Source organism: Cardiocondyla obscurior, linkage group LG01 (genome assembly GCF_019399895.1).
Source record: "Cardiocondyla obscurior isolate alpha-2009 linkage group LG01, Cobs3.1, whole genome shotgun sequence".
Taxonomy (NCBI): Eukaryota; Metazoa; Arthropoda; class Insecta; order Hymenoptera; family Formicidae; genus Cardiocondyla; species Cardiocondyla obscurior.
In genome coordinates this window covers 2,575,116-2,593,338 of record NC_091864.1, presented here as the reverse complement: position 1 = coordinate 2,593,338, position 18,223 = coordinate 2,575,116, and the positions used below count along the sequence as shown (strand labels likewise).

The 18,223-nt window shown below is 32.6% G+C and overlaps 1 protein-coding gene and 1 long non-coding RNA gene across 7 annotated transcripts in view; one reads left to right on the top strand and one right to left on the bottom strand.

The window, feature by feature from the left end:
* The first annotated feature begins 4,951 nt into the window (after window positions 1-4,951).
* LOC139108762 (uncharacterized) lies at window positions 4,952-6,501 on the top strand. The gene is made up of 3 exons (XR_011546718.1): window positions 4,952-5,240; window positions 5,368-5,997; window positions 6,092-6,501. It is a non-coding gene; the product is annotated as an uncharacterized lncRNA (long non-coding RNA).
* A 656-nt stretch (window positions 6,502-7,157) lies between these two features.
* The window catches only part of LOC139105269 (longitudinals lacking protein, isoforms H/M/V), a 175,982-nt gene continuing 164,916 nt past the window's right edge, over window positions 7,158-18,223 (bottom strand). Inside the window, exons 7-8 of one of the 6 annotated variants that reach the window (XM_070662364.1) lie at window positions 8,559-8,931; window positions 7,531-7,567 (exon numbers count right to left, since the gene is read on the bottom strand). In XM_070662364.1, coding sequence (XP_070518465.1) covers window positions 7,546-7,567; window positions 8,559-8,931 — 395 coding nt within the window. In that variant the 3' untranslated portion in view covers window positions 7,531-7,545. Of the gene's footprint in view, window positions 7,568-8,174; window positions 8,932-10,842; window positions 11,268-14,615; window positions 15,029-17,662; window positions 18,040-18,223 lie in introns of those variants that run through there. The other 5 variants (XM_070662446.1, XM_070662529.1, XM_070662202.1 and 2 more) reach the window with 5 other exon arrangements.

The following is an 18,223-nucleotide window of genomic DNA, read 5'->3' as shown; positions in this document are numbered from 1 at the left end:
TATTACAATACCAAAAGATTTAGGAAAATTAGAAAAATGTTTTTTAAAATAATTACTTATCTTTACGTTATTACAAGGACTTTACGGAAATCAATTAGAAGCATTCGTCAAGTTTTTTTATTGCTACCATAACGCGACATTCCCCCAAGTGGTGTGGTACTGGTGAAAAAAAAATTGAATCTACGATCCGAACAGGAAATACACTAGCAACTGTATCGTATGTTTAACGTTGAATATGCAAATATATGTATGTAACGCGCCTTTTTTTTACTTTACATTTACTGTTATTTAATTATTATTCATTTAAATTAAATAGAAAAAGAGGAAATTGATAGTACTGATATTATTGTACAAATTTCAGGAAAAAAAAGAGTGAAATTTATATACGAGTATATTAAAAATATCCAGATGTCCACCAACCTGAATGAGCCAGAAGACATTTAATCCCAATCGACTAGGAAATGTTAAGAAAACGATTGATAGATTTGTACAGTTCATTGTTCATAAAAAGTAAATTTATTTCGTACATACTTTCGTCCATTTCATAATATTAAATTTCGACAGTTTTAATTAAAGTTTTCTGATTTCTTGTTTAAATAAATTAAATTTCAAGGTACGTTGGCCATTATACAGTTACACGAAGCATCCGACAATATCTGACCGATATCATCCAACATCTAATTAAAAACTAGATAAGATCTTAAGATTATTATAAACATGTTACACATATAAGTGTATGTCGCGTACTTCACTTATTTTATGAAAAACTATAATATTCGAAATCTCGAACATAAAAACTAGAGTATACATTTGGCACGATCAAGAGGTATTTTCAATCGTTTTCTAATATAAATGTACTTTCTGCATTGATTAATCTGAAACATTAAAGTACAAAGCTCATGGAAAAATACAATTGTTATTCCTTTTACAATACGTTCTTTGTTAACAAAGTCCAAACGAATAGATGCTGCCTTTCATATAAAAAATAAATAAAATGTAATATAAAAAGCTGTTTAATAAAATAATTCAGTTAAAATGATACTTTTACAATAAATTTGTTTACAACAATTTTATAGTACGTTTATCAGCATTAAAAATGAAACCGATAAAATATTTCGTTTCCATGAATTTTGTTTCTTTAATAATATTATTTTTGCAATATCCATGTTTAATTATTGTGCGAAGTTTTCCTCACAATAATTGAGACGGATTTAATTATGGCCATTTCTTTTTTATGTACATTCAGTAAATATTTTAATTTACAGATACAACTTGTGGTTGTATCAGACACTTGTACATAAGTGTGGCTGTTACATGATAATTATCTGCAAACACTTGGATACTGCACGACATCATATAAAACCCACTATAAATTACTACCGTCTTCCATTGGCACGACAATTACACGCATCACAAACATCGAAAATACAATAATCTCAAAGCTATATCTCATTAACATCTGTTGATTTTTAAAAAGTCGTGTTTCTGGTTCTAGTCTAAACAAGCAATTCTAGTAGCGATATTTATTATAGGTAAGTATATATGCCGTGAAGTATTCTTAATGGCGTTCTTTCCTTTACAATATTGATTTTTGTTATCCGCGGTATATCTCGAATCGGTTGTGTAATTATATTTTTAATAGATCAACATTGGTGAAACTCGTAATGGAGTTTAGGTACGAATTCAAGACATTAGGCTCCTTTTCATTTACATTAACTTAACGTCTCTCACGTTTTACAACAAAATATTTAAATATAACGTTTCAAAATTCTTCTGTAGCTCGTTTATATAAAAATCTTTTTAAATATACCAAACATATTACGGTCAACAAAATTATATATCAAAAACTCAAAAGTTTCATTATTCTATTAGACAGGGTAACTCCTTATTTATGCCGCATTAGTTCGAAGAAATAAAAGGAGTAAAGATAACTTATTCGTTATAACGTTAATTAATTTGTTATAAATATAATAAATAAATAATACTTAAGTATTAAATTTTCTTTGGTATAGCGTATACGTACCGGAGTTACCCTAAGCTTACAGCACAGAAGTACGATACATAAATAATTGCTTTCAGTACTTTTCGGTACTCAAAGGATCACAGATTACATTGTCTTCGGCCAACTGGCGGATAAATAATTCGACAAACATAACGCACGGCCGAACAAATATAAAGAAGAAAATCGCAATGAAGGGATGGAGACGCGAGGGATTTTTAGTTAAAAAGGTGACGTCTCGATTCCGCGATTCGTAGCAGCGTAGAGATGGATCCTCTGGTGGTCCCGCAGATGGTGACGATGCTTGAATCGCTTTTTGCAATTCCCGCACTGATATCTTGGCCCGACACCACATTCGAGGCGCAAGTGCCTCGTCAGGTTGCACTTGTGCGAATAAGTACGACCGCATTTCGGGCAAAGAAACGGCGGCCCGTCCTCCGCGTCCCTTAATTGCTTCCAAACTGAAACATTCGTCGAAAAGAATATTATAAAAACAGGTACGCCGCACTCTCCTTCTTCTCTTCTTCCTTACGTGCTTTTGCGAATAAACGTATGCAAATTATAAGCGTGAGCTAAATAACGCAAAAGAAAACACCGAGTATACCCATAGCAAATCATGCCACAAGTCAGATTGACCATCACACATAATTCTCTTTTTGATATACAAATAATATACATTTATATAAGTCTGTTTCTTTTTTCTTTTTCGCGTTCTAGCTTATATACGCACGTTTATTATTGCATCGCAGCGTCTCGTCGTTTCTAATCTCTAAATACATGCATTTGCGAAGCGGGTGTATTCTACGAATTTCTTTTGATAATTTTACGTGATGTACCGTACATATAATTGCTCGCGCCTACGGTTGACTATCAGATTCATTGTATTTTATTCATTAATCCGCGTTAACTATTTATATATTATATGAATTTTATCTCTGTCGAAGGAACATTAAATCAGCGGACTCACTGAGACGTCGAATACGGCGTGTGCATGAGGTTATGCAAATTCGTAGACTTCGTAGTACACTCTGTGCTTTAGAGGTAATATTCAATGTAATATTTAAGTCAGCAGGGCTTTCTGATGCATCAAATTCTATAGCGTTAAATATATTTAACTAGATAAAGTCGGTAGAGACGGGAGGTAGAGTAGGGATGGGAAGGTTAGGGGTCGGAGGGGTGGGGAAGCGCGCAGCGTACGGAGCTCAGCGCGTACGTGCTCACTCAGCCGTGGGGATTCAAGTACGTCGGACGCAAAACAAGAGCTCCCGGGCGTACGGACAATTGATCGTATTTCGTAGAGAAAGCAATCAGTCGCGACGACTTCTCACCTCCGTGAGAGATCACGTCTACGTGGAGCACCTTTGGCGTCTCCACGGGTAACTTTAATTTCCTTTATATATCATTTATAATAAGTTCTCTCCGCGTCTCTTGCCCGCTCGTCGAATAATTGAGTAAAATATATTTTTATCGTGCGGATGAACTTGAAGCTCGGCTTGCTTTTGACCTCGCCTTTCGTTCGCATTAAGCCGAGATCGAACATAATTCGCATTTATAGACGTTCGACTTACGCGCGCTCCCGGTTGAGTGAGGCTGCCATTACTTTTCAGTGCTACCATCCGGCATTTTCCCTGGACGCACTGCCGGCAGAAAGAAACGCAGCTAGTAGGTAATGAAAGTAAATGGCTGGTTCGTTCAACACGGGAAAATGATCGAAGCAAGTCGCAATCGATGAGTATCGTGGCACATCCACCGGCTGCTTGGTTTTAAAGTATTAAATTTATAATATTTAGTATAATAATCGTTATGCGTAGTATATTTTTACGCGTTAAGAGTGTAGCGCTCGAGAAAGATAGAGATCAGCGCACAGGCGTACGTGACTCGCTCGTTGTTGCGGCGTCGTTTGAATATTCGTTCGCAGTTAGTCGAGCACCTTGCGAAGCTTCTAAAAATAATTACATGTAGTTTTTCATAACGCTGTAACATTTGCGCGGCCGATGGAGACACCGAGAGAACAGCGAGCGAGCGGCACACACCACTCTCGCACTGCCGCACATTTTCTGATCTTCACTGGCCGGCAGCCTAGGAGCATCGTCGCGGAGTTTCGAAGGATAACTACGATGGATAAACGAAGACGTGGCCCGATGCAAATAACCCTCTGCAATCACCGATTTTCACGGAGATTATCTGTAACACGAAGCGCATCCTCGGGACAATAATATAATTATGTAATTAATTTTTATTTCTCAAATTATGTTTATAATTACATGTCGATGGCTTGATTTTTTATTATAAAAATATATTTTCCCTTGGTATGATTTCGTCGCGTTAAATAGAATATTTTTCTTCTGTCAGGGTGAAAATCTTGTGCGAGGAACTTGAAAGACACGGCCCGACATTACAAGAGGATAGATTGAGAGAAGAAGGACTTGGAGAAGCTCTCTAAAAGACAACCTACTTCGGTGGATCAACCTCAAAGAGAGTATTATTTTAATTACATATAAAAAATGTATTTTAAACAGTATATATCTTTTAACTACGTCCGCGCTACGAGAACAAGTTTGATCAAAAATAATATATTAATCGAAAAGTAATATTAATTTTATTATAATATTTTAGGTCTTTTTTATAATAATTGAGCATTCTATAGAATGCTGTCGCATCAAAGATTTATTTCAGTCGCATAAAATCCCACGAATAAAATACGTACCCACTAAGTTTACTATAGTCACAAGCTTTTTAAAAATCAATATTCAATATGTATGTTCAGCGTGATATTTCTAAAAATCTTTTGTAACGCGTTAAACTCCGGAGCGACCAAAACATAAACATCGGCGACTTTGTTAGCGCGCGGCGTAGGCTCGAGCGATATTTTCCCCCTCTCCCTTGTTCCTTACTCGGCCGGGAGACCAACTACATACATGTGTACATACGTAGCGAAACTTCGACCGCATGTAATTGTATGGTAAATCGCGAATCATTTATACTTGTTCTATAACATTGATTATCCGATTTTAAATTGTAAATTACTTTCTTCCCATGGGTACAACATTATCGCGGTGGGTAGGCAATAGTTAATTAAGAATATTAAATCTTCATCTAATAACAATTCTTCTTTTCTGTTAAGAATAAAGAATTTTATCCGCAAAAAGAGGATTCGACCACCCTGGGACCACTAAGACAGTCATCCTGAGAGGAGGAGGAGGCCTCGGATAGGCATCCTGCCTCGGCGAAGCAACCCCGGGTAAGAATCTTTCTTTTAATTTTTACTTCCATTAAATTACCGTACTTTGCTACGTAAAAATTACTTTTCTTCCATCAGTATTATTCAAGACTCTTTTTAATTTAATTTTCATATTTATATGTTACAGATTGTCGCAGAAAAACTTCGCTGCTGTAGTAGGTCGCATGATTTTTATACTACTAACACTGGGGAATTTACCCCAATAAATAATACTCTAATAAACAAAATATGCAGGTTCCCATCGCGTAATTAATACAAAAATTGAAAATAATATTAAAAAAAGAAGCCGCGTATCTCGCGTATAATAAACTTAATTACTTTGAAGTAGATATTTGGCATTGACTAACCACATATAATTTCATATGTACTTAACACATTTTACTTCTCCGAGGATATTATCCAAGCAGAACTCTTGTTCTGTTAGATAAATCCGAAGGAATATTTCAGGATATTCTCGCCGCCGCAATAATCAACGTACGAACTGCAGCCAGTTCGTCGGGCGTTATATTCGGGATTACCGTAAAGTTATCGCGGGCGATTTTTATTGTGCGAAACTTATCGCGAGTACCGTCCAGTATCGCGCGGAAAATTGCAAGTGATTTTTTTTTTTTTAATTCATAGCTTTCGCGTTAAAGTAAAGTCACCCGGTCGCGAATTTCGCGAGTGTCTAGCATGAAGAAAGACGACTCGACACATCCCATCTGAGTGGAGGAGGAGGCCTGGGAGAGGCATCCTGCTTCAGCGGGGCAACTCAAGGGTAAATATCATTTTTAATTAAATTAATAATTTTTTAACAATTGATATAACTCGAACCGTCTCTACAATTTAATTTTTATTCTTTTATGTTACAGATTTACGACGCTGACTAACTCCGCTGCTGCGCATCTAACGGTGAGTGAACTATCTTTTAGTTTGTAGTGTAGAATTTTGTAATTTTCAGATATAAAATTCGTTTCCGAATAATATTAAAATACAATGCGAAATTAATAAAGTCGCGCGTAAATACGAATGAAATTCGCTGGATCATAAAATAGACGGGTTTATCTTTGCTGCAATTACATGATATATTTGAACATATATACATCTGTTCGTGTACATAAATTGTAAATTTCTACGCACGTATATTTGACATAAAGCTCGTTATCGTTGCGTATTACGTACTCCCTATATAAATTTGGGTGGGATAAAATATATTACTATAAATTATATGTGTAATATACAATATATATTATTATTTAACTGGTATGTACACGTATGTAAAATTCAGACTTCAGTTTTATTGGCACTGCTATTTACTTTCTATTAAGTCTAAAAATATAAATCTGTATTTTTATCATTGTCTACTGTCGCACTCGACATACAATTGAAGTACTTAATATACATTTTTTCGCAAAGTTTTTTCTTTATATATTGTATATTATAACTATATCAACATTTTATGCGTTTACCATCACAGTTTATTTCTAATTGGAGATAAATTACTTTAATTCTTGAAAACAATTATTTCTATTGGCAAGCGAATCATAAATATATCTGAGTAGATACATAAAACGTCTCGAAGAAAAGAGCATCTTTGCATATTATTTATAAAATTAATTTAAATATATTTAATCCTTCTACGTCTTGTATACATATTTTTATAAGTATCTCAGGTAGGGAATAAAAAGTTGCTTTGGATAAAAAATAATTATGGCAGTAACTCAGTCTATGAGCGATAACATAAAATTTCCTTCGGTCCTGCTATTGCTGATAACGAGTTCGATATAAGTCGGTTAAATATCAATTATATCTACAAGTTATCGGTCAACTCTATATCGTATACTGTATTTTTAGATTAAAAAATGCATCTGGCTTTTATACTACTTGTCGTAATTCACGATAACTTTCTACAACACGTTCTTCTCGCCTAACAATTACTAGTACCGAATGGTCTCAAGGTTTCTGATGAGTTTTCATATGTAACAGTAGATTATGCTTGTGCTTGGACTTCTTCTGGCAGATAGGGCATTCGAATTGCGGTTCCACGCCGCACTCGAATTTTATGTGCCTGTTCAACGAATGCAATCTCGTGTAGGCATTGCCGCAACGTGGGCAATAGTAATCGCGATTACCCGCGGTTACCTGGTTGCTGTTAACTTCCGTCAGCGGTAGGGCGTTTTGCATTTCCTCGACAGCGACGTCGTCAGGACAAACTCTCGTTAGATTATCGATTTCTCTCGTTGTTTTTATCGTCTCCTTGGTCAATTGGTTTTCCGCCACCAGTCGTAGATACATCGTCTGGTACTGATAGTACCGTTCGATTGCGTCACCTGGCGAGTACTTCCGTTCTAGAAAACACACAATAGAGTGTCAGTAAAGCTTCGCTGGAATCGTCGCGTCCTTTTGCCGGTGGCGATTGGCGATTATGATTTAGCTTAGGAATAATCGTCACGAGATCACGATAAAGACACGAACAGACACTGCATGAGTCGAGTTACACGTAGCCATTCACAATAAAAGCAACTGTACACAAGGCGTCTTTGATGATTGTAATTTTAATGGGATTATAGGATCTTTCTTCTTTCCGCGTGAGATGAAGGAATTTGTTCTATTTTTCTTAAAGCGTAATTTTCGCTGCATTTTATATTGAATTACAGTTTCTTTACGCGAAAAGCAATATTTTAAATTGTCTGCGGCACTCGCGCTAGACGTGAAAACTGTTGAAACTAATAGATTTTATTTCGTAAATAGAATACAACAAAACAAGTTTCTAGCAAGATTGATATAATAAATACAGTTTACCAAAATATAAATCTAATCTGATATTATTTGAAACAAGTAGTTAAAGTTGCGATAATGTAAAGCTTGGAAAGGTTTCGATTATTATTACTTGATATGTGATATATAAATATACGGAAAGCAGAATAATATTCTTTTTAGAAATTATACGTCATATTCTTTTTTTTTTATATTCATAACTTTATTAGTTATTAATTGGAACAATCTGTAATATAATATTATAATTAATATTTAACAGATAATATGTATTTTTAACACATTCTTGATGATAAAATATAAGATAATTGATTGTTTCGTCAATAACAGGAACTGAATCAATTCTTACATTATCTAGTAGTACTTAAGTTAATAATTTTGATAACAAATGAGATAATATTAAACAGTATAATCATGTCTTTTTATTTATGGAATCTAATAAGACGAGAGAGATCACATATTTTCTTAATCATCACCGCGAAAATTAAATCAGGTCACGTTCTTTTAATTTACGAATTTTTACTTTGAAAAAATTACGTTTATAAAAGGAAAAAAAAAATTTACCCGCCGTGAAGGGCGGTGATGTGATTCCGTAATTCGTATCGATATTTGAACTTTCGATCGCACGCGTAACAGGAGAACTTCTTCTCCTTGTTACCGCAGTCCACCCTTTGGTGCCTCCTCAAGCTGTCCAGCCATTTGTATTTCTTGCCGCAGTCGGTGCAAACGTAGTGAGTCGGTACCATCGGCATGTAGGAATCCCCGCCGTACACCTGAACAACCGGATATTCGCCACCGATTCCTAAAGTATCGTGCGCCTTCGACGGCGAGTACGGCTTGTTCGGGAACGGTAGGGACTCCTGACTTTCCTGGCCGATGCTACCCGCTTTCCGCTCCAGCATCCACAAAGGGTCGTATTCCTCGGGTTGATTTACGCCTGCGGCAAGAAAGCAGAGTATCGGAGATTAGGTGACGTCCGAATCGTTTAAAACATAGTCGAAGTTGCGAGAAAAAAAAATAAAATAAAATAAAATAAAAATAAAATTAAGAAATATGCATCGCGTGGCGGCAATTCGGTATAAGATCGAAGATGAGTTTGAATGAGCTGCATGCAAGAGGAAGTTCGAGATAGGGTCGATACTGTCATTACGTTGACTTTAATCATTCGTTTTGTAATAAAATTAGAATACTATGGAATGAGTGTTCGTATTAATTGTTTATAATACGCGTGACGTACTGTGAAAGAAATATTTTTACAATAGAGATTGTGTTAATAATTTAAAATCGTTAGCACTTTACTTAATGAAAGAAGTTTTTTTAGTTATTATATTATGCTTGAGATCAAAGTACATAGAAAAAGTGGCATCACACATAGCATTTTCGACATTTAAATAATCATTATTTATTCGTTATACAATTATTATTGTCGTGATAATTCAGAAAAAAAAAAAATTATTCAACGCTCGATTTTTCTGTGTATTCATTTTTTTAAATACTTTTATAATATATATAAAAGAAACTTAACTAATTACGTACAGAAGTTTAAGTAAAGTACATAAAATAAAGAATATCTTTTTTTTTATATAATTTTTATCAATATAACTTGCGTTGTTTTGATTTTATATTATTACGACTAAGGAACTTGCAATCCATGTTTGTTTGACAAAAAAAGAATTTTATTCCTGACGATATCTAACATAAGATAAATAATTTGTATATAAATTAAATCATAACATTTCTTATTAATTTGCATTTACAAAGAATTGGACGAAATTGATTTGAATATTTATATATAAATTTATATAAATATTAAAATTTTTTTATCGTGCGTGAGAATATTATAGAGATTTATTTACAGACATTAATTCTTTAATCTTGTACACATTTATTTCGAAAATGTTATTAGATATTTAGTAAAGTTCATATAGAATATGAAGCTAAATCTCTCATTGACTATATAATAAAACACATAAAGCTCTCTTTTTCGTGGACATCTGGGTTTATAGCATCCAAGTCAAAGAATTTTCTTGTAACTGTATTTAGAATTTATTAACAATAAAATATGTAATAAATAATTTTTTTAAAGTTAAAGTGTTGTAATATTAATTACAATGCTAGCAAATGTATTATTATATTTTTATATTGTGGTCACTATGCACTAACTTTTTGTTTTATTATTCGACTGTTCTATCGAATTAAATTTACAATTCGTGTTTCAGTTCTTAACGTTTGAGCCATTTATGCATTATGTTAGTTTTATGTTCGCCCCTTTTTAATCAAGCTTTCTTTGACTTGAACACTGATACACTCGCTTTTAAATTGTCAGATCGTGTCACACTTATAACGTTAAAGATAGTTCGAAATTGGCCCGAAATATGTATTCTTACGCAATAATCGGCAATTAAAAATTTGTTTCTTTTTTAAAAAATTTTTTATTTCAATACACATTAAGATCTATGTTGACTTTTACCGCTCTTATTGACTATTATTTATTATCTCGTTTCATATATTTTTTTAAATACTTTACGATGAGAAAAACTGGATCGAAAAAGACAAATCCATATGCTCATTAAAATGGTGTTCACTCGAAGAGTTATGAGAATGAAGCGAGATGTTAACATACGTAAAATATTAATACTTTACTACAACTTGATTGCAAGAAAGTCGTTAATATCGCTAAGCCACCGTAAAACACTTTTGAAACCGCACTTGAATAAGTTAGCTGACAGTCTCGTCAATAGTTTCAACAAATCAGTTCCAAACAGCGTTTATAAATTCGTATTACTTTACTCCAACTTTTAATTAGAACTGACCTTTTGTCTTTCTATCTAAAATTAATCAATATCGCGGATCGGATTCGTTCTTATAAGCTCGTCTTATCTATTTTTGATGAGATGTTGCTCTCTTTGTCGCCGCATACTTGTCGCTGATGTCTGCGCAGAGTGTCTAGCCTTCTGTACGATTTCCCGCATTGATTGCAATAATATTCCTGCTGGAGTCTCTCCAGCGTTTCCTGCCGATGGAACGACGCCAGAAACTCGTCACACTTTTGCTGGTGACGTTTCAGGCTGTCGACTCTCGTGTACGCTCTGCCGCAGCCGTCGCAACGAAATTGCTGGCAGGATTTAGCGTTTTTCTGAATTACGTTTGCCTCCACGCTATTCAGAATCGGCGAGTCGCATAGCAAGTAGTTAAGCTGGCCGTGAAAGGGCACCTCGCAGACTTCCGGTTCCTCGTCATTACTCTTTTCTGCGGTGCACTGTCCATTCTCGTCTGTAAAGATATCGTTAGTTTGTTAAGACGCGAGACTAGAAGACGTGCAAGGCGACTGGCAAGCGATTAACGTAAAGCCAGCAGCATGCATACTTTAAAATGCTTTTTAATTTTTGTCTTGATAATTATAAAGTGAAAAGTTAGAATTACTAAGAAGAAAAGAGAGAGAGAGAGAGAGAGAGAAAAAAAAGGAGATAAAGATAAAGGAGAAGAGGAAAAATTTTCAGTCTTCAATTTTTAAGATTTTGTTAAGATAACAAGAGGTTCATATATTTCTCTTTGTACATAATTTTATATAGAAAAGTAAGGTTTAAAAAAGTTCAATAAAACATCTATTCTATCAAAATTTGCAGCTATTTATTCATTTAAAAAAGCAATAACGATACATGAATATAGTATATTGTAACAATATGGATGTACGAACGTTGTAAATTAATTAATTTTTATTAAGAAGTACAGAATACAAGTGTATTTTAATAAGTTTTTGTACAAACTCTATATTTACGTAAGATTATTACCAAAACGACATCAATACAATACAAAACAGAAAAAAATAGAAGAAAAAAAATCATAAATTAATGTAGACGTATTGATGTATTAACATTCTTTTTATTATTTATTAATTTTACGTAGAAACTTAAATCTATCAAAAAAAAAAAAAATAACAATGTTAACAGAACCTGCTTCTCTTTTATCATTATATCTCATCATTTTCATTAGAATCCATATGCCAATTAAGGTTTATATAAAAATATTTGATTTTGTATAATTAAAAAAAAAATATGAGGTTGTTCTTTTTCGCCCGCATAATACGATAAATTAATAATTTTACAAACGTCATTCTTTAGAGTTCTTTTCTGATATAGGATTAAATTAGTGTATTAGTTCCAAAGTGGTACTCGATTGTATTTAAAGGTAGTTCTTCTTCTTAAGAAAATCCTTACATTAAGTTTCGTAAAGTAGGAAAAATATTTAAAAAGTCTAAAATGATATAAAGTAGATTGCGTTTGGCGCATGATATAGTACACGTTGTTCACGTTTGACCAAAAAAAATGCGTGAAGATGACACACTTTTAATTGTACGTAGATAATTATTTCTTCAAGTTTTGGTGGGTAAAAGACAGGTAACAGACTAGTTCCTAAGAAGGAATGGAGTTTCGTCCACAAATGCGAATTTGGTGTCTTCGAAGACTGTCTTTATCCGTAAACCGTATAGTGCAAATCTCGCATCCAAAAGTTTTAATTGGATATATTCTTGTAGCTTTGTCACAAATTACTGGATTGCCAGCGTAATTATCAAGCTCTTGATTTACGGTCAGGTTAATTAATCGGTCACACAGCTCGTTGTCACCTATAAATAAAAGAAACAAGAAACGTTCGTTAAGTTCACGTCTCGACCATTAAAAAAATCTGCGAAGATGTAAAAGAATTAATAATTTAAAAAAAATGTCTTATAAGCTCATGCATTAAAAAAAAAAGATCGTGCGTGAACGCGCTGTAATAAATGGAAAAGCATAACGCACCAAAATTGCAGAGCGTCGAATGAATAAAAAGTGTAACGTCACAAAAATATCTTACAACGGAAAAATAACATAGAAACGCATCACGGTGTTTAATTATTATTTCTTAAATATTACTTTATTGTTAAATTTACGGAAAGACAATTACAGAGAGACAATTACAGAGTGTAAAGCCTTATATTTTAAAATTTCATACTTGTCGAAATTCTCTAACAGTACTTTGTCATAATATAAACATAATCTGATTGTATTAATATTAGAAAAGAAATCGAGAGAAAAAGAGAATGAAAAGAGAGAAGTGAATTAATTAGAACAGAATAAACTCTTGTAAAAAAAAATATAGTTTTTATAAATAATTTTATTTCGAGATAGTATATACAAGAGGAGCGACATGCCGCTTACGTATTATGACAAAACCGATTTATGAAATGCTTTAATTTTGTTATGCTCGTTCATCAGGATGCCGTCTAGAACATAGAAGAGATTTTATTATTCGTATGAAATTGATGAGAGAGAGAAAGAGAGAGAGAGAGAGAAAGGGACATTAATATTATAATCACGTAAAAATTGAGATCAAGTTAAATCAGTAAGATATTAATTTAAATTACTTAGCACTTAATGAAATCTATTGCAATGAGTATTAATTGATGTACATATCTTATCTTATTATTTATTAAACTTATATTATATACATATATAAAACATTAAATAATTAATCTCGAATCGGATTTCAACGTTACTTTTTAATTAATAATTTCGCTAAGTTAAGGTTTATATTCAGTAATTAAATTTAAGCAAAAAAAAAAAAAAAAAAAATTCGCAGATTGCTTCGTAAGATAGCTTTGATGATATTTTTAGATAAAAGTCGGCATAACACAGATTTAAAATTCTATAACGAATTTTCTGTTATATATTATTTTGCAACAATTAAATACATTAGTTACATTATATTATAATTTAACGGGAAAACATATATAAAATAAAACTTCTGAATTCAGAGCATATATTACGTACGTGCTTTTTGTTATCAGAAATAAAACGCACAAAAACATATATAACTAAATTAAATGCAAATAAATGTACAATATACATTAGACGCGCAGCACTAATGCATTTGAAAGGGTACGCGGGATTAATAATTTATTAAAATCTTTTTCCGTTAATCATGCAAGACCAATGGGGTGTCCTCGCGAATCATGAAAAATGGCCACAATAAATGAAAGCATAAATAATTATGCGCTTTAACAATCTTATATTTTCAATACGATACGTACAGGTTACGCGTTAAGATGCATTGAGTTATTACAGCACTTTAGTATACGATAAAAAATAGGAAGTATACATGTCCAACATTCATTCACTCGCGGAGTAAAAAGCATGGACGACATCGTTTATGTCAAAATAGCAGTATTCGTTTGGCTCCGATTAACAGTTGACTATATATCGTATATGACTACTTTAATGACTAAACTGCACAAATAATAAATGATTAAATATATATTATCGCACTGTGACATCTTTATTATAAGTATGCGTCCAGACGTACGTAGATATGCGCAGCAAAAACAATCTTTTTCGCATACTTCGATTATTTATATCTCTCATGCGTAAAATCCATTTGGATTGTGTGAAATATAAATTAATACTTTTCAAAATTATAAATATACTTTTCTAAGTTAAGATAACACTTGCCTTGGTACATGCGTTTGTCTTAGATCGTTAGCAAATAAGTATCTACTTTGCACGAAATTGCTTTCAGTTTCTTATATCTCGGAAGTATATCCACACGATATACAAGCGATGAAAAATATTTTGACTGGTTCCATAGTTTGCTTTTTTTTTTTTTCTTTCTTTCTTTATATATTACAATCCTCGCTTATAATCGATCACTCTCGTTATTCTTCGTGGTTGATTAACGTAAATGTTAATCGTAGTCTTTCTTCTGTATCGTCTGATTCATTCTCCTCTCGCAGCCGACGATGTGGGCGTTTAGAACGAATCTGTGCTTGAATCTGCGGTTACAGATAGGGCATACCTCGCAGGGCACGACACCGCACTCAAGTCGCTTGTGCCGGCTTAAGGATGTCGTGGCCATGTAGGTTTTTCCGCACCTGTTGCATTCGTACTTGCCGTCGTTTGTGCTCATCTTTCGCGCACCTCTGGATATTTTGTACGGCGATCCGCCAGCTTCGTGCTGGCTCCACTCGGTGTTATCCGACATTAACATTTGGGCCAAAAGACCTGCAACGAAAAAACATTACGGTTAGACAATTTGCGTGTAAATTCGTTTGGCGTTACATCGTAATCGCGATACTTTTTTTCCGAACGGAAATTGCGTAAATAATTGTAACTAAAAATGTAGACTGACTGACTGACCAAAGGGACCGGTATTCATAGTTCGTTTTCGATTCAGTATCATCTTAAGTAATGTTTTAAGACGCTAACGCGACGCTGTTTATTGATTTATTAAATAAATCTGTACCTAAGCTGGTCTTAAATGTAAGAACAAGTTATGAATACCGACTTGTGACATATTTTATTTTTGATTTGTTTTTTTTTTTTTTATGGTACCAAATCAATGTAGAGGTACAAAGATAACACATATCTCAGTCATCATTTTCTCTCTGTAGTCTGATCAAAAAGAATTTCAAAAAGTGCAAAATTAATCTGAGGAAATACAATTTGTAGAATGTAATTTATACAGTCGCGAACATTTGATAAAAATATAAAAGGGAAGGTACATAGAAAACTTTGAATATAACTATCTTTTAAAATAAAAAAATAAGAAAATAAATTTGTTTAATCTAAAAAGTCGAAATATTAAGATATATTATTAGCAATTATGAGTATTTAATAAATGAGTAATACATTAAAGGTTTCATTGATTTATATTTTATTTATTATTGATAGTGTTTGGTAAGCATTGCAGTGATAAATTCGTGCAGTTAAGATTTTTATTTGCGACCGAGAAATTGAATAAAAAGATTTGATCAGAGCGTTTGCTAAAATTTATTTTACATAAAGAAATACAGTTGACGGGAGGGTGCGATATTGCAGAACAGATAAATTACGGAAAAAAAGAGCAGAAAAGAAAATAAGATAGAGAGAAAAAAAAAAAGAAGGCATGCTGATTTTTACTAGAATATCTGGGTTTAAAAATAGAATAAATCTAAAATTACAATAATATCAAATAATTATGTTCACAAAAGATTCTCAATATGCATTTTATTTATAAAATACTGAAACATATACTGAATAAAGTCCATTTTATATTATTTATAATTCACGTTATACTTTGGTAATTGGCGAATAAATATTATTTTAATGTTACGGAAGTTAGTAATATAGGATATAAAGGAAAGGAAAAACTTTGCACAAACAGAATATTTTTGAAATATTTTATTTAGACTGTATTTTATGCCGCTTTTAAGTAAATTTTCGCTTTTTAAAATTTCAATTATATAAACCAACTCAGAGAACAAGTATGTATATTATTTACGATTACATTTCCGACAAGACTTTTCATATTTACAAGGTAATATCTTGATTTCATTAAATAATGACGACATCGCAAATTTCGATTTATTTTAGTTTTCCTTTTTTTTTTATATTATTCATACTAAAGTATTTCAACTGTTTTGAAGAATATAATCATAGAATATATTCTCAGGCTAGCGTAAACAAATAAAATTAGGAACATTGTCTTTTGTTAGCACATATAAATTACTTTACATTTCACCGATTAGTTCGTAACTCATTTATACGTAAATACAATGAATCAATCTGGCATGTGATTGCCATCGGTGTTTGTGCTTGAATTTTCTTCCGCAAATCGAGCACTCGAAAGTGGGATCTTTACCGCATTCGACCCGCTGGTGCTTCTGTAACGAGTCCCTCCACTTGTACTTTTTGCCGCATTGGTAGCAAGACCAGGAAGATTTCCGCTTAGATTTCCAGGAAGACACTGAAAAAAAAGATTAGCGATCGTTTAGCTGTTCTTCTGATTTGCATTTTTTTCAACTGTAACATCGAAAGCGCTCGATTTAATGCGTCTTGGCGTTGCAGATACTAATGATAAATAATCGTGATAGATAAATGTTTCCATACGCTGTTTTCGGATGAGTTGTTAAAATTAAATTAATTTTTCCACCTTAATATGTGTTAATTAATATTTTAATGATGGGTGTCTCGCATCGGGTATTATTGCATGTAATAAAATTCGAAACAATTTTATATGAGAAATAAAAAAATACTGTATTGCGTTACAAATAACATGACAAGAATAGATTTTTATTAAGGTTATTACAATTAACCACATAGAAATAATATGTTCGTACTTAATAACAAAAAAAATTAGCACCTGATATCAAACAGGTAATCAGTCATTTATTACTTAACTAAAATGTAATACGTAAGAAGAAAAAACTCGAGCACATTATTATATATTATTGATTAACACATTACGCATACAATTGAAAATTAATAAGTTTTCTGAAAAATAATAATAAATCCGAACACTGTTCTACATCAGAAATTAAAGCTTAAATTCAACATTAATTGCATTGAAAAATTTATTGCATATGCTCGTTCGTAAAATCCAACGAAAATAAATTTAACAGCCTTTTTCTACGGCAAGTACAATATAAATGTAATTTAAAAAAAAAATTATATAACAATATATTTCTTTTTTCTTTCTTTTATCGAGAAATATTCTGTTAATTTTGTTTTTAACTCTTGCAACACTTAATCTCTATAATATAACGAAATGTATGTCCAAACGAGTGGCAATTAATAAATTCGCGTCAAGTTTGTATGCATGTCACTTCCTTTCGAAAAAAAAAACGCGCAAAAATTAAAGTTAAAGTTATTTTTAATATAGTTCAACATTTCTTAGAACGGATTTTTGCGTTTAAAGCTAAAATTAGGATCGTTCCTAATATAATGATTGGACAAGTGTTCCTTGAGTCTATCCCGCCTGTAGAATTTCTTTGGGCAAAAATTGCAATGAAGTGTCGCTTCTTTGTTACCGCACTGTAATTGATGACGGCGTAAACTGCTTGGCGTCGAGTATTTGTTACCACATAAATTACATGTATGTTCTTGATGTTTTAGAGATTTTTGAGGTTTTTGAGGTTTAGTCGAATTTTTTGTTAGGCGCTTCACAAAGTTCTCAGAGCTTTTTACTTGTAAAGAATCATCCATGCTTGTGAACTCATAAGAAGTTATGCTCCGTACCTCGTCCACTTTGAGTCCTGCACATAAAAATTCCTGTGAGCGGACATATTACGATAGGTACGATAGAAAATTTAATTCGGATCTTGAAATTACTGATTACGCGTGGTATATTCGGATGAAAGGAAAAAACAGTACAAATTTTAATTTAAATAAAAATCTTTATATACTCATTCATTATATAATAAATCGGTTAAGTTGTGT